The 25,515-nt window shown below is 36.3% G+C and overlaps 2 protein-coding genes across 29 annotated transcripts in view; both read right to left on the reverse strand.

Annotated features, from left to right (window-relative positions):
• Positions 1 to 17,244, reverse strand: part of LOC110105413 (aspartate--tRNA ligase, chloroplastic/mitochondrial) — a 41,933-nt gene extending 24,689 nt beyond the window's left edge. For 21 of the 24 annotated variants that reach the window (XR_003702090.1, XR_003702081.1, XR_003702087.1 and 18 more), the window contains exons 1-4: positions 16,727 to 17,242; positions 16,512 to 16,655; positions 15,090 to 15,199; positions 2,202 to 2,310 (exon numbers count right to left, since the gene is read on the reverse strand). Coding sequence is in view for 7 of the 24 variants with exons in the window: in XM_020834920.2 (XP_020690579.1) it covers positions 2,202 to 2,310; positions 15,090 to 15,199; positions 16,512 to 16,655; positions 16,727 to 17,122 (759 nt within the window). In the remaining 17 variants the exon portion in view is untranslated. Of the gene's footprint in view, positions 1 to 2,201; positions 2,311 to 15,089; positions 15,200 to 16,511; positions 16,656 to 16,726 lie in introns of all 24 variants that reach the window. The other 3 variants (XR_003702095.1, XR_003702096.1, XR_003702097.1) reach the window with 2 other exon arrangements.
• A 3,782-nt stretch (positions 17,245 to 21,026) lies between these two features.
• Positions 21,027 to 25,273, reverse strand: LOC110105408. Of its 5 annotated transcripts, none has more exons than XR_003702098.1 (4): positions 23,010 to 25,273; positions 21,980 to 22,115; positions 21,707 to 21,793; positions 21,027 to 21,376 (listed from the first exon to the last, which is right to left on the reverse strand). XR_003702098.1 is itself a non-coding variant. In XM_028698685.1 (2 exons), the coding sequence occupies exons 1-2, from the start codon at positions 25,049 to 25,051 to the stop codon at positions 22,106 to 22,108; spliced, it is 2,052 nt and encodes a 683-aa protein (XP_028554518.1). In that variant the 5' UTR covers positions 25,052 to 25,273; the 3' UTR covers positions 21,461 to 22,105. The 5 variants fall into 5 exon arrangements, 1 of the variants encoding a protein (XP_028554518.1); XR_003702101.1 differs by having other exon boundaries at positions 21,980 to 22,127; XR_003702100.1 differs by having other exon boundaries at positions 21,707 to 22,115.
• Positions 25,274 to 25,515: the final 242 nt, after the last annotated feature.

Raw genomic sequence — 25,515 nt, forward strand, 5'->3', positions numbered from 1 at the left:
ATTCACCCTAAATCACATACAAGGGAAATGCACATCAAATGATGTAGGACTATATGTATTAGCAAATGCAATCGATTGAAAAATTACACAAACAAGAATAGAGCTTTGCAATTAATTAACTTCACGTGTTTCTTAGCAAAGTTTTAAGCCAACAAATTGGTGGTTAAGCTTAGGCAATCAATTACACAATAAAATATTAGAATCATAAGACAATCATATCAAATTACACCATGCGAATGTAGGGTTTTCAAAAGGAATCCCTATTTTAACAATTAGAATAGTCAATATGGTAATCCTTTCACTTACACTCTTAATTTGGACTGTGCGGATAGATCTTCAGGATTAAAAGGTTCGAGGAAGGAAGAGAGTGTAACCAAGAGTAGGAGATACGAACAACGGCGACGATGTAGGGTTGCTTCTGAAGGAAGGACATCAATACGAAGCCTTCTCACAAGTATGGACAGCAAAGTAGTGTGTTCTGGATGGCGGGATAGCAAGTGAAGGCGTGTTGGACATCTGGACAGCCAACTCAAATGTTCTGGACAGCAGGACAGCAAGCTACTAGATGCTGGAATTTCTGAACAATAAGTTGACTGATTCTTGAATGCAGGACAACAGTCTTGTGAGGTTGACATGTAGTAATTGATGCTAGGAGGAAGAAAATAGGCCTCTTATCATGGGAGATTTGGGACAGAAGTTAGTAATTTTAGAAGAGGGGAGAAAGAGGCAAGAGAGGGGGGGTGGGCTAGCATTGATTGGGGAGATGGGTTGGCACTTTAATAGAGTTTCCAATAAAGGATTCTTAAATGAGGAAATAAGATTTATATCAAATCTCCAAATATGAGATTTATTTGGAGAAATTGATGGAGTGAAACAATTAAGAAAAGAAATAAAAGGGGAAAGGGGACGAGGGAGGGAGCCGGCCCCTTGAATGGGGGGATTTGATTGAGGCCCAACTTGGAAAAGAGCTAAATATACGGAGGGATTTCCAATCTTAGTAAATTTAATTAGGAAAGAGATTTAATGCAAATCTCTTCCTGATTTTAATTCAAATTCAAATTGGATTGACTGGAGGATCCTTCCTAATATAACTCATTCTAATTTTGGAAAGGAAATTCAAATTTAAATAGGCTCAAATTTGAATTTAATTGACTTTCCAAATTTACTAGGAGATGAATTAGGGAAGTAGTGATCGTTAGGTTGAAACTTTGAAGCCAAGTGGGGAATTGAAGGGGCAGGCGGCTAGAAGGGGATGTGGGGTGGGCGGCAGCTGGATGAGAGAGATGGATGGCCGACAGGTAGGTGGGGGTTGGCCTAGGGTTTAGGATGGGGTTCGGCCAAGGGAGAAGAGGGGAGGGTAGAGTTGGCCTAGGGTTTTGGTGTGGGATTTCGGTTCGGCCAAGGGAGAAGAGGGGAGGGTAGAGTTGGCCTAGGGTTTTGGTGTGGGATTTCGGCCGTGGAGGGGGGGTGGCGGCTAGGGAAAGAAGAAGAATAAGTTGGTGGAGGAGGTAGCCATGAGCTCGGAAGCTTCCTGCAGCTGATGGGTAATACTTTGCCCGACCTAGGGACTTCCACTCTCACAACTCTCCATGAACACAAGTGCTGAAATTTTTTTTTATTATCATCATAGTCCTCTCAAAGGAGGGAAAGGGGCTATAAATAGCAACAATATAATAACATTTCTAAAGACAAAAGTACCCCCTAGGGTCAAATAAACCTACTCCCTCAAGTGAGGGTAAAAACGGAAAAGATACGTAAATAAATCAAATGCAAATAATAGATCAAAAATAAAGTGGCCGTCGATCTCTGGTTCATTCTCTGATAAACTTTCCATAGTTGGATGTCATCATCATCAAACCATTAAAAAAATTCTTTAAATTCACTTTCTCCTAAAAGTGAATCAACTTATCTAGCTTAAACATTACTTAAAAGAGTAAAATATTTATTAAGTGCAACATTATTAATGTTGAGGAATTCCTCTTCAAAACCCTAAATATACTTGATAAAAACTTCAGATAGTTAATCTCGGTATTTAATAATTAATGATATTCTATAAGTCTGTCACCTAGCAAGCTCGCTATCATTAACCATGCAAAAACTCTAAGGCAACATTGCATTGCCCATCATCAAATGTAATCTCAATAATCCAGATATCAAGTAAAAATCATTTTGTAGATAAAAATAAGCAGATAATAAGATACCTCAACAAATTTATGCTTCTTTAGAAAAGATCGAATGCTCTCAATCACGTTATACCGCATTCGCAGGTTGAACTGCATCTGTGGCCGTCGCAGATCTAGGGCTCGATATCTAGAAATGATTTACAACTTATTTTTATAATTTGCGGAAAAATAATACACAAAACTCATCCAATTTAAAGATAGCAAGAGAATCAAATCATAAGGGCAGGAAATTTTTTTAAAAGCAAGGAAAACATAGTCTTTATGTAGCATAGCAATTGATACAACAGTACATGGAAAAGAGACTCATAAAATCTAGAAGGAAAAAAAATCCACACATTCTCATGTTTTACTCTACCAAGAAAAGAAATTATTTATTTAGGATAAAGGCATCTAGAATCCTCAAAATTAAAGTTGTTAACGATAGGCTCCCTCTACTATCAAAATTTCTCCATTGGTCCTCAAGCCTCTAATAAGTTTCATACAGATAATTAAATTTATTAAAAAAGTGAAACAATCCTTATTGAAAGGTTTTGTATGACACTTTTATAGCAAATAATTCCATGTGGGCCCTTCACCTTTCTTTTCTTTTCCACTAACGTGAACCTCAATCTTAAAAGGCAGAGGGTAGATACCACCAAATGCCACCTCTCAGATTTGAAGGGGAAAAGTGGTGAAGAAAAAAAAAAGAATGTTAAAAAAACCTATGTGAAATAATTCCTGAGAAAAGAGCCGATATGAATTTATTAGAATTTTTTAATTAAATTAAAAAAGGCCAAATAGTCCCTGGTTCGAATATAAAAGCACTGGAACAAATTTGACCGTTTATGAAATAATAAATTGATTGACATCTACAAAACATGAATAGCTTAATGTGTAGATGAATGAAAGTTTTTTTTTTTTTTTAATTTTAGGTGTGATACTTTGTTCTACTGATAAAATTGGGAAAGCATGTTAGGTTCTGTTAGACCGGTTCATTGTGAACCGGTCCAGAACCAGCCGGCCCAAAGGGGGCCGCTGGTCTATAGGAGGCGGAGACTTCCGCATCCTCTGCTTGGCTCGCCTAATGGGGCAGGCCCCACTATTCCAATTGATTGAAAATTCAAATGGAGTGGGGAGACTAGGATTTGGGAGGGAAATTAAAATAGGAAAGATCTTGCATTAAAGGGGATGAGGGAATTAGGGAGTTTCATGTTTTGATTGATTGCAATTAGGGTTTCATGGAGGCTTGGGCTCTAGACAATCTTATCTATAGATTTGGAAGAGACGGTCCTCTTCTCGAATTGAGGATCTCTTGTATCTTTGCTTTGTTCTTGTTTCCCATTGATTGTTATAAGATTTTGCTATCGTTTGTTTGTTCTTCCGCCTCGATTCTTTCGTTTTCTCGCTGTTTTACTAATTATTGACTAGGTTTGCTTGCGAACTCAAGTAAATCCGATAGGATTGCTTGCGAACTCAAGAATTTCCTATCAAATTCAAGCATTAAGAATTCAATAAAGCTTACCATAACAAATAAGTGGATCAATCATGTTCATAATTCATGGATGCATGTTTCGTGATCCATGTGTCCAATTTCAAAGCAAACAAAATGATGTCGACTCAAAATCCAAGTTTAAATAATATAAAAAAATAAAAGTAAAATTGGAATTTTGAATTCAACCATATGCTGATTACCTTATTCTCAAAGGATTTCATTTCATGGAAGCAAGCAAAATGTAACTAAACACCATGATGTTGACTCAAAATCCAACTTGAGATAATATAAAAAATTAATGTAAATATGGAACTTTGCATTCAACCATATGTTGATTGCTTAATTCTCTAAGGATTTTATTTGATGAAGCATGCATACATACACATACACAACGTTGGAGCAGATGAGCACAGGAACTCACATACATATATGTCTGTGTGTGTGTGCAAGAGATATTGAGTTACTAATCTTGAAGCCTTGAAATTACAGACCAAATAGTCCCTGGTTCGAATATAAAAGCACTGGAACAAATTAGGCTGTTTATGAAATAATAAATTGATTGGCCTCTACAAAACATGAACAACTTAATGTGTAGATGTATGAAAGTTTTGTTTTTTGTTTTTTTTTTTAGGTGTGATACTTTGTTCTACTGATAAAACTGGGAAAGCATGTTAGATTCACGCATTAAGAATTCAACATAGCTTACCATAACAAATAAGTGGCTCGACCATATTCATGGATGCATGTGTCATGATCCATGTGTTCCATTTCAAAGCTAGCAATATGTAACTGAACAAAATGATATCGACTCATAATCGAAGTTTAAATAATATAAAAAATTAAAGTAAAATTGGAATTTTGAATTCAACCATATGCTGATTACCTTATTCTCAAAGGATTTCATTTCATAGAAGCAAGCAAAATGTAACTGAACAAAATGATGTTGACTCAAAATCCAACTTGAGATAATATAAAAAATTAATGTAAATTTGGAACTTTGCATTCAACCATATGCTGATTGCCTAATTCTCTAAGGATATTATTTGATGAACCATGCATACATACACATACACAATGTGGGAGCAGATTCTCACAGGAACTCACATAAATAAATATATATATATATATATATATATGCACGCGCGTGCGCGCGGGCGCTCAAGAGAGAGGAAAGTATATACATCAATCATTGTTCTTCACTCTTAGTATCCATGGGCTGCACTAAAGAATCACTCAAAATTCAAGGTGCAGTAATAAGCCAAAGCCAACCACATGATACCATCACAAATGCAGGCACATTTGTACTTGTCGAATCTAGGATATAGTGACTGATTTTCGCTGAAAATATTTAAGTTAAACAAAATTTCACTTCATTTTCACACAAAAAACAAGTTTTTGAAAAACAAATAAAGCTCAGCAAGCAAGCCTGCTTTAAGAACTTCCATTTGATCAAGTTTTAAGGAATCAAGTAACAAAGAATCAAGGACTCAAGGTTAAATGATCTAAGAGTTATAGATGCAGGGATACAAGAGAGAAGTTGACAAGTCAAAAAAGTTTATTCTCATTCCTTCTCAGTTGCTGGAATTTCCTATCAAATAGCGGCAATTTCTGTGTACCAACAGTAACTTCACTGTTTGATCAAATTTTAACCGAGCAAACCTCCCTAGAGTGGAATCTTTTATATTGAGGGTTTCCCTGACCTAGTTGGCTCACAATTTCGGTGAATATTGAGAGGGATAGAAGAAGGAGAGGGTCAGCTTGATGCTTCTTAGTGTTGGCCGATAAGTAGAGATAGAGAAAAAGAGAAATGGTGCAAAGAGAAGGATTTAGGAAAATGTGAGTTCTAAATTTTCAAGATTTCAAGCTGCTCTCATTATCAAAAGTCCCTATTTATAATACAAAATAACTACCTGATATCATTAGTTCTCAAAAGCTAAAACAACTTTTGCTAAATTTATACTACTAATCATAAAAGCAAAGAAAGACAAATACAAAGTTATCAAATCAAAGAAAAAAGATAAAAAAAAAACATAAAATTCAAATGAAATTCAAACATACATGGGTTGAATGACCCTTCTGCATCCGTGGTCTGTAAAAATAACTAGACTTACTTCTTTAGGAACAAATATCGTCAGCCTGTTTGACCCAGCAGGTCAAATGGTCAGCTGGCTCTGTAGATAAGCCTGGATCACGGCTACGTCATCTGGCTTCACCACTCTTGTGAATAGTACATAATACGGGAAGAGCCAAATTCCATCTTCCTTCAAAGGCCATCTAAACTATCTTGCAGTTTCTCTTTTGGAAATCTTGAAGGTCAACTAGAACCTATGATGCACCGACACGGACACGGCGACATGAACACGACACGACACGGACACGAGACACGGTATTTTTTAAAAATATAGGATACGGGTGCGGCGTGGACACGATGTAATAATTTTTTAATATAATATATAATAATTTTTAAAAATATAGGACACAGACACGACGTGGACAGATGGCTCTTTTGAACATTCACCTAATCCACTCGCACCAGCAGCAGAGCTCATTTTGCTAACAAACCAATTATACATATGAATACATCAAATTAAATTGATATGAAATGAAATCAAAATATCTCAATAATAAGACAACATGAATACAACAATATACCGATCTGCCGGGGGTCCAAGGGGGCGCTTCCCCCTGGCGGCGTTCAACTTGCCCGGTCATGTCGGGGGGTCAAGGGGCAGCGCCCCTACGGGGGTTTCCAGCGGCAGCGCCCCCAGAACAAAATTTTATTGTAAGAGTAATTTTGAAATTCTGCTTGTTTATAAAGTTCGTAAGTTGTTTGTATGGGAAGATACCGAGTGGTACCAAGCATGTACCTAGCAGTACTGAACATGTACCTAGCAGTACTGAGCGCTACCGAGCATGTACTGAGCGGTACCGAGCATGTACCTAGCGATATCGAGCATGTACTGAGCGGTACCGAGCATGTACCTAGCGATACCGAGCATGTACTGAGCAGTACCGAGCATGTACCTAGCGATACCGAGCATGTACCTAGCGATACCTCATTTAATAACCAGACACGCGTGTCCGATTTTAATTTTAATTTTTTTAATTGCGACACTCCAATGTCGTGTCGGTGTTCAACGCGTGTCCGTGTCCGACACTGCATACCCTCTTTAAGCGGAGTGTCGGTGCATCATAGACTCGAACCAATTTTGTATCGAGTTGGCCTTTATATCTACAAAAAAGTCAATCTAAAATAGGTCACCAAGGCTAATATTGAGATCCTCAAATGTAGGAATCAACCTTTTGTGTTCATCTTCATCTTCCAATCATGAAAATATGGAATGTCAAATTGAATTAGTTTCTCTACATTAATAACAAAGAAAAGCCTCATGTGGAAAGGTTGATCTGACTGAAACGCATTTTCACTAAAATTCTGCAAAACTAAAATGTACCATAATGAATGAGCATGACCTTATTTCTTTGTCGTTCAGTATGTCATTCCTGAAGTGTAACCAAATCAAACATCTTTTTGAAAAGTGGTCAATCTTGTGTTTCCATGGAGAGCCTTATAGTTCTCATATGACTTCCTAAGGCTTCCTTTCAACTCTTGTTGAATCATGAAAATTCCTTCCAAAAATCAATGTGCTCATCGTAGCTCGTGCTCTTCACCATTAACATTCTTCTCTGCACCAACTTAGAACTTGATATCAAAAGCCTTTAGGGTGGGTACCCTAAACAAAACTCCAATACTGACTTCAAAGTTGAATATCACATGGGAAGTGCGATTAAAGGCAACCTATATGAAGGGAAGACTTTCATCCCAAGTCTTTGGATGTCGTGAATTGTGGATCATCAACATGCAAACCATTGTCTGATTTATTCCCTTTATCAGCTCATTTGGGTGAGGATAAAAAATAGTGCTTCGTTTTCAGTTGGTGTCTATCAAACCCCAAATGACCTTCTAAAAATTACTAAGCAATTATGAGGCAACCCAAAACACTTCCAAAAATGTTGTAAAGATAATTTTGCAGCCTTCTCTGTTTTGATAGTCTTCAAGCATGAAATCAGAGGCACCATCAAACAAAAAAGGTTAACTACAATTAATAGTTGATAAATCCTCATTGTATGTCTCTGATAACACTCCCAAGAAATCCATCTAATGTGCTCAAATAGCCTAGTGAGTATTGACAAAAGCATGTATAAACCCATATTCTGATTCGAAGGCTCCGATGTGCTGCAAAGTAGACATCTCTTCAAAAACAGTTACACATCAAAGTGCAACTTTGACCAATAAACATAACACTATAAATTGTGGAGAGTTTTTTCTGCACTAGTGTCCTACTACCCTTGAAACTCAAATCCAAGTCAAGTGGTTGACATCTCTAGGCACACACTTGTTATCCATGTTACAGCATAATTTTCTTGTAACGGTATGCTTGTTGTCCAGTACTATCAATTATTAAAATTAGCATCCTAAAACATGTATGTTACTGCTACAGCTGTCATGACCCGGCCTGGAGACTCGACTTAACGAGACAGGAACAGATGGTCGGACGGTAGATTAAATTTCAACTAATCTAAACCTATCACAAAACTGAAAGAACCGCTAAAACATCAAAATTTAAAACAAAATTTCATAAATACCTTTCATTTGGAGCGCTTCGCCTACGGTAAATGTTTTCGCCTCTTCTATTCATTTTGATTATATTAAATTATACCTAAAAAATGTTAGAACAAGTGAGAGTAAGCTACAGCTTATTGAGTAAAACATGCTTCTAGATTACAGTAACCCAAGGTAATTGAAACAATATGCACGATCCCTTTTTCATTTCATATCATAAAATAACTACATATAATCATATTATTTCATTTCAAGACTTTTAATGTTATGCATAAATCATATCAGTCATATAAATCATATATGTATTCATATATTTCTCATTTTTTGATAAATAATACAACATTCACAGGAGCCACCGTCTAATTTAATATCAATGAAGATACTCCTTTTCCATTTACTTTTTTTCCTTTTCCATAACTTTTTTTTCATTTACGTGCACAGGTACATTACATCCCCAGTCAGTACCATAAGGGGTGTGCTCCATTAATCAACATGCACATGCAATCATTTTATATAAATCATATCATTTGCAATCTCCATATTATTTCATATTGATTTAAATAATATACATCATAATATAGGATAGATGACATTTCTATGATATAGAATTTAAGTCTTCAAAATTTAGCATGCTCAAATATCCTTTAGTAAAAAAAATCATATAGCATTAATTCATAGAACATTAATAATAAGCAAATAAATAATAACACTATTTGATTCATCATACGTAGGAGAAAACAAATATTATTACTGTAATTAAAGACATAAAGACTCAACTTGAACTTAAGAAATACGTTGTTTTACTTTTGCTCCTTATTCCAGTGATGGTTGATTATACCTAGGAAGACCACATCGTCAATAAATTTAAGTGATAAACTTCTCTTAATTTCTCTAACTTGTTTAATTATAATCAATTTGTACAATTAACATCTCAAATATTATTAATTAGAATTGATCTCATTCTCTAGAACTAGTTATTTAATGCACATAGATAGTCTTTATATTTACCTATATAAAAGACTTTCTTATTAATAATTTTACAGACTACTCGTGAATTCTCTAACTATAATTTTAAAATTTCTTCTCTATAAGTAGATTCTATGCCCAAACTTCATTATGCTTCTAAATTCAATTTATTATTTGATATATTCATGACTTAAATTTAAAATCTCATGCACTTATAATTACCTCAATATGTATTCTTCTCTTTCGCTTTGAATCAAGACACTCCCCACCATATTTTTCCTTCCTATTTGTTAATCACTTATTATTTTGTAAGTTAGAGAAAATAAAATATTTATAAGTGAATATAAAAGAACAACTAAATTCAACTACCCCTTCTATAGATATAAATGAAAGTTCACTGATTTGTTTACCCCAAAATTTTCTTCACCTCCTTTTTCAATTTCTTCTTCTATCACCCTTTAAAATAATGTATCTTTTTTTAGGATTAAATCACATAAGAAGAAAAATGTCAAAAGAAATAAAATTGGAAACTTACTTTCTTCCTTCTTCTTCGTTGTAGTTGTTTCTCTCGACAGAACCTTTCCTTTTTGCGTTTTTTTTCTATAGGAATGAATGAAACGAAATATTTCTCACGTGAAAAGTTATTCTTTTTCACTCCTGCATGAGTTTAATCAGTTAAAACGGCAAAAAAATCCACCAAATCAACATATGCTTTCCCGCGGCGACCGCTCGGGTAGCGATTCCGTCGTCTGTTCGCGGGATTGTCTGTCTCGGTTTGCTTAATAACTGGCCGGTTCACTTGAACCGGTTCTTACAACAGCCTTTTTAGTGGATGTCCATGACCTATATCTTATTGTATGGTCTTGTTTTGGCCTTCCATGGGCCTTCCAGTAGCTATTGATGGATGTAGAATAGATTCACTTTGTAGTTCAGCCCTTTAATGAGCTTCCTACAACTCTTAGAAGTCTAGATATGTTAAGTGCAGCACATTGTAATCTTCGTGGTGAATTGGTAGCAGTTGCATCATCCAATAGAGTTGTAGTAGCAGTGTTAATTAGCTCCATTCTTAAACTTGCTCGCCATATTGAACTATTAAAAGTATGGCATCCATCTCATGAATCTAGCTCATTGTAGCTTCGAGTAAGTGTACAGGTACTATAGCAGCTAATGATTTGTATAAGAATTGTGTCCTTTCATAATAATTAGTTTTTTCAATGCTTCATTGCATGATATAAGAAAAGATCAACTTGTTATAGGTTGGATAGTTTTTGTAAGCATCCTACAACATCTCTAAATGGTAAGCACAAATTTTCCATCCTAAATGAGGAATGACAACAGCAGAATAGTTGGATAAATATGCTCCAACTCAAATGGTGGTTGAAATTTAGGAAGAGCAAGTAGTGGTACCTTAATGATCTTCTTTTCCAACAATTCAAAGTGTTCTTCTTTTTACCCCATTGAAGCGACAGCTAGCACTTAATATGTGCATGAAAGGACGGTCATGAGAAATAGTGAACTACATATCAACATTGCTCATACATCTGACTCCTCACCTAATCTCCTTACACTGATGAAAAATGACAACACATGAGATTGATTCAATAATGAATATCTCTCAAACAATTCATGCTGTACAGCTCTCCTAGTTAACTTTCATCACCTAGCAAAAGGTAGAAAACTTCGAGAAAAATGGTTAACCTACTTACCATAAGAATGGCCAGCCACAACTGAAACAAATGAATATATATGAATAAATTGTCATCTAACACAAACGAAGTAGTACAAACTAGAATTAGCACTAATCATCGTCTTTGATTGATAAAGGAAGACAATATGAAGATAAATAGGATGTCATAAAATAGGATACAATCTATCATTTTTAACCAATCTGACTTGCTATTGTTCCTAATAAACTAGAGGAGCATGAGATATGAATTTCCAAAGATCTCATGGCACGCCTTAAGATCCACAATCTTAAGGGTGACCTCATTGATGTATCACTCCATAATATGAATCTAAGGGTGCATTATCGATCCACCTTGTACTCCACTTCCTTCTTGAACTACACCAAGGGATAAGGATTTTGAAGGTTTGTGATCTATAACTTTAATCTGTTGATTAAGTTCTCTAAACTTAATATTTTTCACTACCTTGGTGGGTCACAAGAGATAGAAGCAAATTTGTTGTTCCCTTTTTACTGACAACTTATGGAGTTGTTATATATATATCTTCTTTTTTTTTCTTTTTCTTTTTTTTTGCTATTATGGTAGTCAACCTAGAAAAGAGGACTTCTAAACAAAGGTTATCATGCAGTTATACAATGAACTTCATCGAAGTTGAGGTTTCTTTTAGAACTATGTCTAAGAAAATAGCCTGCTTCTAAAACACTGATACAATCTTGTACGTATTGCCTGAATCATTGGCTCAATCTCTGCCATCAAATCAACTTTTCTCTAGTGACTAATGGGATAAAACATCTTCAAGTTGGCATTGGACTAACATTAAGTCATCCTTATCAATTTATAGAAAGGTATGCTTCAAAACGCTCGAACTAACCATCAAGCTTCTAGGTATTAATGGTAACAACTTAAAATTTTGAAAATGATTTTAAAATAAAAATTTGAAGAAGCCTGAAAATTCGAAACTAGAGCGCTACGGCGTTGCGCTTTTGAGTGCAGCGGCGTTATAGGGAGAAGCGCTAAGGCAATGATTTTTGGCATAGCCGTGCCAATACTTTCTATTCAACAGTAATTATGGATTCAGCATGTAGTGCTACGATGCTGGGTCAAGAGAGTGTCATGATGCCACGCATTGAAATGAGTTTTTATTTACTTTAATATATAAATATCCCTGTTATTTACTCCCCCACTCACTCTTGCACCATTTGCTTGGCCAGGAATAAAGAAAAAAGGAGGAGAAGAGAAGGGAGAGAGGAGAGGAGAAAGATAAGAGAGAAGAAGCTCTCTAGGACTTTTTCGTCCAATGTTCCTGTTATAGATTTTGTTATACTTAAAGTAAGTGATTTTATACTCATATTTTTGATGATTTTGATTTTTACAAGTTTTATCTCTCCCAAATTGATACAAATATATTTTCTCCATATTTATCAATATTTAACTCTGAAACTTTTTTTTATATCATAGATATGAACTGTGAGAACATTTTGATTATAACATTATTAAATTTCACTGAATAAAATAGAAGTTATGATTTTCTTAAGTTATTGACTAGTATACAGATTTCCCTATATTTTATAGATTCTAGCATTTCATGTTGTATTTCATGCATTAAAGAGAGACTAATACAACTAATATAAAAAATATGACATTTGCATGTAAGCAAGAAAAGTTGGTTGTTAACACAAAAACTAATACGGGTTGACACTTCAAACATAATACCCTGTGCAAGAGGGTGCGTTGACTAGCTTTTCTTCAAATAAAAATTCGTGTTGTAATCATGGGAGTAGCCTCTGACCGATTAACTGAATTATGCCGACGGGTAGAGGGTGACGAATCTTAAATTATTATTGAAAGTCACCTATGAATTGACTTAAGATAATGAAGAATGATGGTAAGATAAAGACTGATGATCAACTATTCGACAGTTGGGTTTAAATTAAAGACTGATGACCAAATGTGCGACAGTTGGGGTGGTAAGATTAAAAAACCACATAAAAGCTAGATGTTTTGCCTTGCTCTTCATAATTCTTTTTATGATTATATTTACATTATAGTATATTAAATTGATTAATAGATAGAACAATTGAACTGTTCATATATAGAACTATTGAACTGATTGATAGATAAAACTATTGAACTGATTGATAGATATGACTGAAATTGTACTGATAGAACTAGTATTGATATTGATATAACATAACATAGCATGCCCATTGATTGGTCGTCCTTTTATCGATTTTCTTATAGTTTGATAGATCTTTTTTTACTTTCTCGATCATATTGGTTTCATTATTGATTGATACGGATTTTATAGATTTATTATTGATTATATTGATAGACTATTGATAACTAATTGACATAGATTGTAATTAGAGTAGGCATATAAACTCTGTTGTCTTGCATTGAATGCGGTGATAAGTTTTAGTTATTCGTTGGGTTATATGCTTATTACGTGATTTTATATGATTTCAGGTAAAGGTAAATAACTTGCGGATTGAGGCTTAGCAGTAATGATAGTTTGATTTTATTTTAAGTTCTTTGATTTATTTGTATTATTTTGAAGCCAATAGTGAGTAGTGTATATATTATTTTGATACTTTTGACCTTATAGTAGAATGTAATATTAATTGAAGTAATGAAATTTTATGTTTCGATGTTTACATTTATTTATAATTTTCTGGATGCAATTATTAAGCCATGGTTGATAATGATCCGATTATAAATGAATATTGGTTGTTAATTGAATTGCAAGGAGAAAGATCAATGAATAAAAGAAAAAGAGAAGAAATTTTTCGACTTTAGATCCTAGGACAGGACATTAATTGTCCCAACATAAATTGGCAACTCGAGCTTGGTATAAACCTTAAACGATGATTGAATCTCTTAGAAAAATTTCAATATAAGTACTTCACATTCCATATATTTATCATCTTCAAAACCTCCTCCATCAGAATAGGCAACTTGTACCATGATCTTATGAATGTTTAAGGAGATTACCATGGTTTGTCATATTTCCTCCTTGTTATCCTTTCAGGATATCTAGCCTACTCTCAGGCTCCAGAATTTATTCTCATTATTGATGATATGGCTTGATTGGATATTAGATTGAGCCTATGACTTGTGTTCGAATTTTGTTATGCATTAGCGGAGGAGTTGGTTGACTGCCCCACCACCACCCCTCCCCCACACCCACACCCACACCCACCCCCACCACACGACAGATAGAACCTGTAGCTATGAAATCAACAAGAATATCAAAGTCTCAAGAAATCAAGTAATCAAGAGTTAGGTTAAACGATCTAAGAGTTCAAGATGTAGAAAAGCCAATAAGATTTCCTCTTGTTACTTCCACTCCATCGATGAATTTTCCACCCCAATAGTTGCAGTTTTAATATCCTAGTAGTGATTTCATTGTTTTATCAAATTTCAACCAAGCAAACCTCCCTAGAATGGAATATGGTTTCTTGATGGCTTCCTTAACCCTTTTTGGCTCTTGGTTCTAGAAGGAAAACTCAGTGGGATAGAAAAGATAGAGAGACGCCATGCTACTTCACTGTGTTGGCTAACAAGGAAATAGAGAGAAAGAAAAGGAGAAGGATTTAGTAAATCTTGAATTTAAAATTTTCAAGCATCTCAATTTCTTTCAGTACTATAAAAAGCTCCTATTGATAATAAAAAGTCCTAATTATTTACACAATTCAAAAAGAAGAAAACTCCTTAATGTTCTAAAAACAAAATGAGTTTTGGATGGATTCAAACTACCTATTCCTAAAAGTAAGCAATAAATAATTTAGAAGCCCTAAAATCAAGAAATGGATAAGAAAAATGACAAAAACAAATTCAAATGAAAAGCAATCACATATGGGTTCAAAGACCCTTAAAGCCACCTCTAAGCTCGGTCCGCCGACCCCCAAGGGAAAACCGAGGTTCTCCTAGGACTGTTGCCACCGGCCTAATGTCCGGCTAGTTATGGTGATCTACCAAGATCACCATATTGTAAGCATTGAAAGTTAATAGATAGATTAAGCACTTGGACCAAAGAATCATAGCTTCCTAGGTACTTCATATTAGAAATCAAACATTTGTTAAAGTTTCTGGGAGAAAATGGAACACTGCAAGAAAATGTGAAACTAGCAATGCTACTACACCAATTCAACAATTAATTTTACCTCAAGCGTATCTCCTCAGAGATGTTAACATTTAGATCATCTACAGTAGTAATTGGAAAAGGTAGTGTACAGTTGACAGTGTTCAATACAACAACATGCTCAGCAATAACCTGCAGAAAATAAATATTGACTTTGGCAAGATAAAAAAATATGATGAAACAACTAAAACAATCGGGCTGATTTTTCATTGTACAAAAAAAAATAAAAACGGAATCTATTCAAGTGACAAGGCCTAGTGTTCACAATGACAAGATGAACTGAGATATTGCATAAAAAAATAACCAAGAGTAACTTCTTTATTAATAAAATTAAAGAAAAATAAAGAGGATCCTCAACTCGGATGTTCAAATTGCTTTCCTCAGCCTGATATGGACTAAGATAAAGCTAGGTATTCAAGCATAAACTTGGACAAAAGAAAAAAAAAATAAAACAAAATATATGTCATACAATAATGTACATGCCAAAAAAGATTTACATGGATTTGTTATCGACTATTGTGTCGCAATGTAACGTGTAATATAGTGTTGTTATAGTTGTGTTGGCAAGTAAAGCAGGTGATTGTCTGGCAAAATCACATTAATTTGTTGTCAAAAGTGTTTTAATATTTGTGCTTGTTCAATAAAAAATTGTTGTGGTGCAACCATGAGTTCATTGAATTATTGAAATAGATATATTATGAACTTCATATAATTATAATATAATATCCTATCTTAATCTGTTATAATCAACTAAAATAAATAATTACTTAATAATACAGAAAAGCTAAAATTTGCAAAAGTGCTTTTCTGGAAAGCTAACTAAAAGTATCATTTTAAGAAAGTTTTTTTTATAGATTTAACTGAACTGGACTTGTTTACACAGCCGTTAGCCATAACAGCATAAAATTGCTTATGTTGCTTGTGTAAAAAGAGGCAGGAAACCAAAAATTTTACAAAATAGAGTTCAAATAATTCTTACTAACTTAGTTACGGCTAGAGACAATTCCTATGACCCACCCAATGTTGAGCTCTAAAATACGCATCCAATGGGGCGGGCACAAACTCACAAGACTTTCATGAGCAAGGCCACCAAGATCAAAAACAATACAGGGATGTGGATGAACTTGATTTTTTTGGAAAGCATAACATTGGAAATTCCGATTTCATGCCCGTGAAAACTTGAGTTTACCCACTTTGTGATGGTCAAATGACTCAAATGGGGAATCAGGATGTATGCAAGTAGGTCTCTGTATCAAGTTTGATGTGCAGCAGAAAATTTTGAACAACCAAATGTCATGCTTAGATTAGAAAAATGCCAACAAAATACCTGCAGTACGTTTCATAGAACAAAGCTCCCATAACATAATTTTTCGACTTATCTAAAGGTGGAAATCATGCTAATATAACCAAGAAATAAAAACACAGTGTCAGTTGTTCTTATTACCTCTACCGCCCCAGTTTTCATTTTTTGGTTAACCGACTCATTCGGCCGAGCTCGCACTGTGCCGTCTATGGCAATGACCCATTCAAGCCCCAACTTGTTCGCAGCTGCATGCGCCTCCGGAAACTCATCAGGCAGCGTGGCAACCTAAGATTGAACAAATAACAGATGAACAATCTAACATTAACTAAAGCAACATTTGAAGAATCAAATCTCACTTGAACAATTCCAGAGTCATCTCTGAGGTTCAGAAAGGTGAGGCCCCTATGAACCCTACGAAGCGCGACCCAGCCGCAAAGTCGGACACGCCTGCCAACATCTTCGACGCCAAGCTCGCTGCAAGAGACCGTAGGAGAGACCCATTGCATTGAATACTCTGCTAGGCTTTCGGAAGTCCGATCAGGGGATACGTTTTCAGCCACAGGAGTAGGAGAAAGAGAAGAACTCGGGGTGGAAGGAGATGAAGAAGTGGCAGTGCTAGAGGAGCAGGAGAAATGATCGATTGAAACTCTTCGGGTTAGAAACCTCACGGGCGGTTTGTGAATGAAGCGGGGAATTCGGGGGAAAAGAACGAAGCGGGCGATGCGCGGGATGCAGAGCAACAAAGACGCCATGATATGCTGCCGTGCTTGCCCGCGTATTTCGAGCTATCCCTTGCCGAAGGTTCTGAATCGCCGCTACCACAGAACCTAGAGTGTAACATACATGTGTAATATTTCTTTAGTATTGCTACCTTGCTGGTTTGTTGGTTCTTTTCTCTTGCTGCCTATCAATTCGCATACATTAATAATTAAATAGAAATAAAAAATAAAAGAGGATTTACATACATATCATTTTATTTCATAATATTTATGTATTTAATATCTGATATTTTAATATTATATTTTTATCAATCATATAAAATTATAATATCAAATATATAATTTATATATTTCATTTATATCATCAATACTATCCTATAAATTTTAATATTTCATTTCATGCAATCATATTTATTCTATAGGTGATAGTCATATAATATTAAAATTTTAAATATTAAAGATGTAAATAGCAAGATATAAAGTGATGAGTATGTAAATCCCCTATAATAAAATTATATTATAAGGGTTTCAACCATTAATATGCAAAAATAAACCACTATCTCGCAAACAGTTAAGAACTAAGATCATGTGTACATTAATTTTGTTCTAATTTTTCGTATGAAAATAGCGGTCATGAAATATATGATGCTAAGTGAAAATTTAAGTTTACTGGACATTTGAATGCCTAAATGATATCGAGTTTGGCAATCTTGGGCTCGTTGGATTTGTCTTATCGAGCGGCTTGATTCGACTATAAGCATGTCATGTGTGGAGATCGTTTGGCCATCTAATTTATGATTTTAACTTTCCAAATACGTTTTTGGTCTTAGATTTGAACTCATTTGGGCTCGGATTGAGTCAAATTTGGTGTCGTTAGGTTCGTATTTTTGAGACATTCATTTTGACTGTAAGTTTGCTGAAATCGGAGTTCGGATTATCTCAAATTTAATTTCAAAAATTTTCAACTTGTTTTTGTCTCGAGATTCATGACCGATTAGGATAATGTTTTGATGATATATCACTAATAGATATAGTCACTCAATATGAATATCATATGATTTTCAAAAAGCATGATAAAATAAAGAAAGTAAATGTGAAATGACCTAAATTAGTTTTTTTTTTATATTATTTGACATTAATGGTTTAGATCCACTTTCTAGACACTATTTTTTGAAATTTTGCTATGTCTCTTATTTGATAATACTGATTAAAATTTTTCTAGACACGCCTTTGTTCATCCCCTCCAATTTGAACTTTTATTTGGTCCGGTGAACGTACGCTCCTCTACATTCGGCCACCAACGTTTTAGCGCCACATAGCATGAAGAAAAGTCGCCGACCCGATCGTTGTTTTTTGGGTTCTCGCACATGCGTTTTTTTAATTCCTTGACGAGCCGAACAACATCTCATCACCTTTTGGATATATTTCAAATATCTAGCAAATACCGAGTTGTACCTAGTTTTTTCTAGCAATACCGAGCAAATCCCTAGCAATACCGAGCAAATCTTGAGCAAATACCGAGTTGTACCAAGTTGTACCGAGTTGTAGAAAAACTCAGTACAACTCGATATTTGTATAATTTTGGTCTTCACAGAGCGGTATTTCTCGTTTTTTCAAAGCAATACCGAGAAAATCGCGAACATAGCATTCCCGAGTTCCGCTCCTGGTCAAGTCGTCGGGCCGCGCGGTAAAGAGTAAGAGCACGTGGCGACATGTTCTTGGCGGCCGAACTTACCTCTACGTCAGGTCAGAGGACGTAATAATTGCTCCTCCAATTTATTATCACAGGAAGCAAGAACAAATTCCATAAGGTCCTTAACAGCAAAAGCATAAGATCCCTACAAGCCTCTTGAACATACACGCCAAATCCACAATATTCTTCGAAACAGGAACAACAACAAGAGAAACCACCAAAAGGGGTTGAACTGAATGCCCCACATCACCACCAATCAAAGGAAGACCCAATGGCTCATTAACCAAATGACCCACAACAACATGATCAACATTTATTCTCTGCACTTTATTAGGAGCTCTGTCAACACATTAACAACAGTGGGAGTATTATCAAGATAAGGATGTAAAATGCTACATTCTAGTTTCGAGTTCCCCAACAATTTGCAATGAGAACAATAAGTAGGAAAATCTTCCAAAACTACATACTAAATATAACTCAAGTTTTTGAGACCAACCCATACCTTATCAGAAAATTTTTTGATGACATCTAACTTAACCAGAACACTTGCAATAGAAAGTCGAGAGCTAGTAGAAGTGGCATTACTAATTTTTTAGAGGCTGACTAAACAAAGACCCAAGATCATGAAGGATTCGGAAAGAAAATAGATAATGCTTGACTTTGGGAAACGAAACTCAAATCGGAATAATGGGGGACTCAACTTCAATATCAAAAGTTGGAGTCCATTTGATCAATTTCATAAAACAATTGTTCACAAAGTACAAACAATAAGCAAATACTCTATCGAGATACTTAACAAGCTTAATCAATGCATGCTTCTAGTTGAGAACAATAACCAAGAAATCACAATTAAGCTTGATGTTGAAGAATAATTTTCTGATTGCATCAAGAGAGGATCTCCAACCTAGAAATCAACACATGCTTTGTAGATTAAAGGCATTGTGTTTTTTCTATATCCCTAAATAGAGATGTGCTTATTTAAAATATTCTTACTTATTTTAAGGATGGAAATACATAATTATCCAATAAAAGTATTTTTAGATTTGCCATTTAAATATTCAAAGTTATCCTCATCTGAATTTAGGGGGGTTTCGTATAAATACTACTGCTGGGTTCATTCTCAACAATTTCATATTTTAAAATAAACTAATTTAAGAAAGAACTCGTGAGATTCCTCTAAAATTTAATACATGTACAATCAAAGAATAATGAATGATACCTAACTTTTTCAAATGAATATAAATGATCTAGGAGCATAAGTGGGCCAAATTGGCCCATTGGCTCATGAGCAAGCTCAAATCCTACTCTCTAACACACTCAAGACTTGAGCTTATCAAATCACAAGCTTGAGATTGAGCTCAAACTCAAGCATGTATATTAAATGAGCTCAAACTTGCTCTTCATGAGGCCACACTCATTAATTTCTGAGTTGATTCAATTAGATACTCCAAATGACTAAGGCTTCGTTTGGGACGACTTTTTTATTGCTTCTTAAAACAGTTTTCTAATAAAAAATTAAAGCTAGAAAGCTGCTTTAAGAAGTAGAAAGAAAGCCGTCCCAAAGTCTCATGAGCTCCTCTTATTTTTTAAAAATAATTGGTCCTATCAATGCGAAATTATTATGAGGCCGGATGCAGCTCAACATTCGGAGACGAATCAGGTGCAAACACGTCAACGATATCGAACCGCGGTAACGAGCGATACCAAGCAGTATTGAACCACGATACAGAGCGAAGTGATGACATGACGCATTTTAGTTGGTCTCAGACGGCGTTCGGCATCCGCATAGAATAATTTTTCCTTCTCCAGCATTGGTCCTATCAAATTCATTTTCCAACAAGCTAGCTATGTGATCAACACAAAAGTTAATGTTCACAAGAAATAAAATGATGCAAAGTTATATCATGATATAAAAGAGCACTATATAATCTAAAATACAGTCCAAATCACAACCCTCTCATAAGTATATGAACATTCAATATTAGAATCAACATGTAAGCATGTAAAGCAAGACATAATGATTACTCAAAGTGTGATTTTAATGGTAATCACTTCAGGCAAAAGAGTGTGACAATGGAAAACTCAATGTGAAGACAACTTTACAACCTTCGCTTGCAAGCCGATGTGAAAAATTTCACTTCTCCCACAAGTCCAAGAAGATACTAATACACTTCATAGAGGACGACTGCCACCACGCACCTTGATTCGACAACACAAGAAATACTTTACAAAGCCTTAATAAAATTTGGTGGTGAACTAAGCTATCATCAACAAATACAAATTACACAATCACTGCAAGTGTGGTTAAAATATACTACAAAGTAAAATACAAAATAAATTGCAATCAAGAGAGAGAAAACTGGTGTTTGTTACACCCAAGGGTTTGCTCCAGGATAAACCCCAACGAAAGATCATGCAGCATTCAAATAGTTCTCAAGCTTGACGGAGAGTGTCATCTTCCTCAACAACTGCAAGCACGGGCTTCATTTGGTTCTTCTATGATAAGATCGAAGAACTACTCCAATTCTCCTAATTATTCTCCTTGGAATCAACATTTGCACACTAATGCTTCGTTTGGGGCGGCTTTCTTACTGCTGCTTAAAAAAAATTCAATACAAAAGTTAAAATTTTTGTACTCGAAAGCTGCTTTAAGAAACACTTAGTCTTCATAATTTCTCGCTTGAGCTTCACTTTTAAGTTGCAAAAGCTCTAAACAATCTTAATACATAACTTCATCACCACCATAGTTAAACTAATAACACTTGAAAATCATTAGATGACACCACCAAATTCGTTATCATTAATCAATGATGAATCAATCATATAGAGCAAATGATATATGTTAAAACTTATATAATATCAACAAATAAAATAATTTCTTTCAGAATCTTAAATGAATATAGCTAAAAGTTAAGAGTACAAACCTCCACGATATCAACATTAACAGAAAGGAAGCAACTACATTCATAGTGTATGAGAGCCAGCATAGATGTGAGATGTGCTGAGATGACCTGAGGAATTATGTATCCACACAAAGAAAAAATAATCCAATTATAAAGAAACAAGTTATCATTTTAAATCATGTTTTACCAAAAAAGATTTCGCATCTAAATACTACTAAACACATACGACTGTGAACATGAGGAAATCAATTGAAGAAATTTAAAACAAATAGAGATTAGTGTTGTGTACATCACCATTATCAGCCTACTACAGACTATTACAGTTTGCTCCATCAGTCATTCTCCGCTTATGTTTAGAGGCATAGAGCTGCACTATGGTAGTATGAATGCTGAGAGAAAATAGTCGTTGGCTGCAACTGTTCAGAGGTCACTGCATATACATCTACAAAAATAAGAGCTCAATACAATCAATTAATGACCAAAAAACATTTTAGCTCAAAAAAACATTTTAGAAGCCATGAAAATCAAAATCCTTAATAAACATTTGGAGGAACACATAGAACTAGTAATAGACATCCTAGATTGAGCAGCTAAAAAACAATAAATGATTAAAGACGAAATAATTTCCATTAAGCTCTAAAAAGTTGTTTTAAAAGAGCATAACAGAACATTAACAGCTTAGCTGCAAAATAAATGGAAGACATCACTGGAGCTAAGAGCACACAAAAGCAAAGATAAAGACAGCTAATGGCAAGATGTAGAAGAAAAGCTTGTAACTAACGACCCAACCTTGTGAGCCAGTAGCTTTCCTTTTACTTCTACCTCATAAGCCTATCCTCAATAATTCTTGGTCTGTGAGAAGAGCAGAAGTTTGTTTTCAATGTAGCAAAAACATCAAATTATATCTTGGTTCAAAAACTCAAAACGAAAGAAAGGATAGTCGATTTGTAGAGAGTAACATAAGCAAGAACATCACTTGCAATTCTGCCGAAATAAACCAACTAGATTTTCACCATAGATGACTATTGTACCAAAAACAAGTAAAAATGGAGCAGCATTATAAATTTGATTTCATTAGTAAGGTAACCTGGCATAAAAGCCAACAGGAACACGGAATGAAGATTCAAAAAATAAATGTTTGTTCCAATGTTTTAAAGAGGTGAATTCCAACTGTCTTTAGTGTACATAATACACAAAATTCCTTCTACAAATGCCTCGGAAGGGTAAAAAGCACTTCTTAACACTCACTCACACTAGTTCTCCATGCCTATACCCACCATCCCCAGAATCTGTTACAGTATCCAAACCAACAGGAGAATCATACCACTTTGTGTTTTCCGGGTAGAACCCATCAACGTGCATTGCCACAAGATTAGAATCCGTCACAATGTTTTCTTCATGCCTCAAAGGCTTTATCAACTTTGAATCCTCATCCTCACCACAATTAAGTATGCTTTTTTCATCAAAGTCACTACAATCTTCCTTCAGTAACCATTTGACTGACTTGCAGCTATCCCCCAAGAGCATCTTCTGCTCCTGGCACTCTACCGTCATGGAACCCCACGGCATAATAGGCCCAAGGGTTGAATGAAAATCAGTTTCATCATCATCAACAATTTCCGCATCCTTATTGCCAAATATCCTGCCATGCTCATCAAAATCATGATTTTGCTCACTTCCCCACTGCCCGATACTATCATCACCCATAACTAAGGATTCTTCAGAAAGTTGTTGACCAGTAAAACTCCTGAGCCTGTTCAGAGTATCTGTCAACTCACGTGAAAGAGATCTGAGTAACTCTGGTGGCATCTTAGCCATCTTTCCCTCTAACAAGCCAGCCTCCAACTTCAACTCCTGGATCTTCTGAAGAACGCTGTGATGACTACCGCAACCATCTTTCTTAACCATGAGGTCAACAAAAGATTCAGGTTCTGTGTCCTCTCGGACCCCATAGACCACAGGGTCAAATTCTAAACCTCCCTTGTGGCCTACCACTCTGTGAATAATCCTTGCATTTCCATCTAGGGGGCCTGGCTCATGCCCAGAATGCACAGCATAGAGCTTGAACACAGCTGTGCCCTCCTCAAGGTACACAAAAGTCTTGTCTTTCTCATTATAATTGGTAATGGGCACAATGGCACGGATACGAAACCCGCAGCCACATCGTTTTGACTGGTAAGGCTCCCTCTTCAGAACCCGTTGCTTCTTTGTAGAGGTTGAGGCTGAAACGGACGAAGGCTCTCCAGCACGGTGGCATGTATAATCCTTCACCTCTGCCATAAAGGGCTTGTATCTTATATATTTCTGCCGGATGCAAAGAACTACTTTATGCTTGGCGGCCAGCTGCTGAAGCCTGCAAGGTACATCCTTGGCGGGGACATCAAATGACTCAGTGTATTCAAATCTGCGCCGCTTGGATCGGGATGAAGCACCTCCACCGCATGAGGATGCACCAGCAATGGAGGTGGAAGAGGAGCAAATGGGGCATGAGGATATGCAATCACGGATGAAGGATTCGGGGATGCCATAGAATTTAGCTCCAACTGTCCATGACTGCTTGATTCTGTCCACGGTCTCCTTTAGACCAAGGTGTCGGAGAAGGTCGGGGTCCGCATGGAAGGAGGCCACAATGTCTTGCCATTGCTCGAAATGGGAGACGCATTGGGCCGGGTTGTTCTTGAAGTAAAGGGAGGGGTTACCCTTATCGTCGACATGTGCGTGGAGCTTGTCTTGAATCCGCTTCCACGCCGTAAGGTACGCGGTATCCTCGTTCCGGTCCTTCCAAACCAAACGCCAGGACTTCAGCACCGACCGAGGCGTTGCCTGCCGGATCTCGCTCGGAGCAGCGAGTCGCCCCTCAAGGATGCAACGAATCATCAGAGCGTGGGAATCCCGGTTGAAGGTGTAGAACTGGGAGGAGATGTGTGGCGATGGGTCGACGTGCTGCAGTGCCGCCGCCAATATGACAGCGTCGGAGGAGTGTTTGGAGTCGGTCTTGAGCTCAAAGTCAGAATCATGGACCACATCGTCGCCGCCATCGGCCGGGGCAGGGAGCTCGTCATCTTCTTCCTCCTCATCGTCGATGTCCGGGTCGCGGAGAAGGAGGGAGGAGAAGGGCGATTCGGGATGGGTGTCGTCTAGGGTTTGCGAGGGATTAGAGTTGTTAGGGTTGCAGGATGGATCTTCGTGGTCCGGGTCATCGTCGTCGTCCAGGAGGAGAGATTGGGAGTGGAGATGGTAAGATTGGAAGATATAGTCGGCATCATCGTCGTTGGAGACGACCACTCCATCGGTTGCGTCGTGATGTGCAAGACCTAACGCTGGGGTTAGGGTTAGGTTTTGGGGATGAGTTTTGATGGGGTTCATAGGTGTTATGGTGGGCGATGGAGATATGATTTCGGCATCTACCCACTCTATCTCTCCTCGCGATCTCGATCGCCCGCGCTTTCCCTCTCTTCTTCCTCTCTACCTTTTTCGATTTCTTGGTGCAATTCTGCGTGAGGTTTCCCAAAGCAAATTGACTGGGTTCTGCTCTACCATATTAAGTTAGAACCCCCATACGAGACCTCAAATTGATCGTGAAGGGCCGCTGACTGGTTGAGTTTCATCTTTAGGTCCTATTCCCTAGTGGACGCCGCTTAAATTCAATGACAATTGAGGCCCTTCCTTTGCGGAAGACCTTAACTTGATGTATATCTTATAGAATACATTACATGAAGAGAATACAAAGAATCATTGTTGATGTGTTTGTTTGGTCTGAAGGACTGTAGTCGGTGGGCGACGTAAGTAGGAAGGACCGTAGTCGGATGGCGACGGAGGTCGGAAGGACT

Source organism: Dendrobium catenatum, unplaced genomic scaffold (genome assembly GCF_001605985.2).
Source record: "Dendrobium catenatum unplaced genomic scaffold, ASM160598v2 fragScaff_scaffold_1122, whole genome shotgun sequence".
Classification (NCBI taxonomy): Eukaryota; Viridiplantae; Streptophyta; class Magnoliopsida; order Asparagales; family Orchidaceae; genus Dendrobium; species Dendrobium catenatum.

What these genes read in the sequence shown, in the direction of transcription:
- LOC110105408 (XM_028698685.1), bottom strand. Translation starts at nt 25,051, where the DNA reads ATGAACCCCATCAAAACTCATCCCCAAAACCTAACCCTAACCCCAGCG.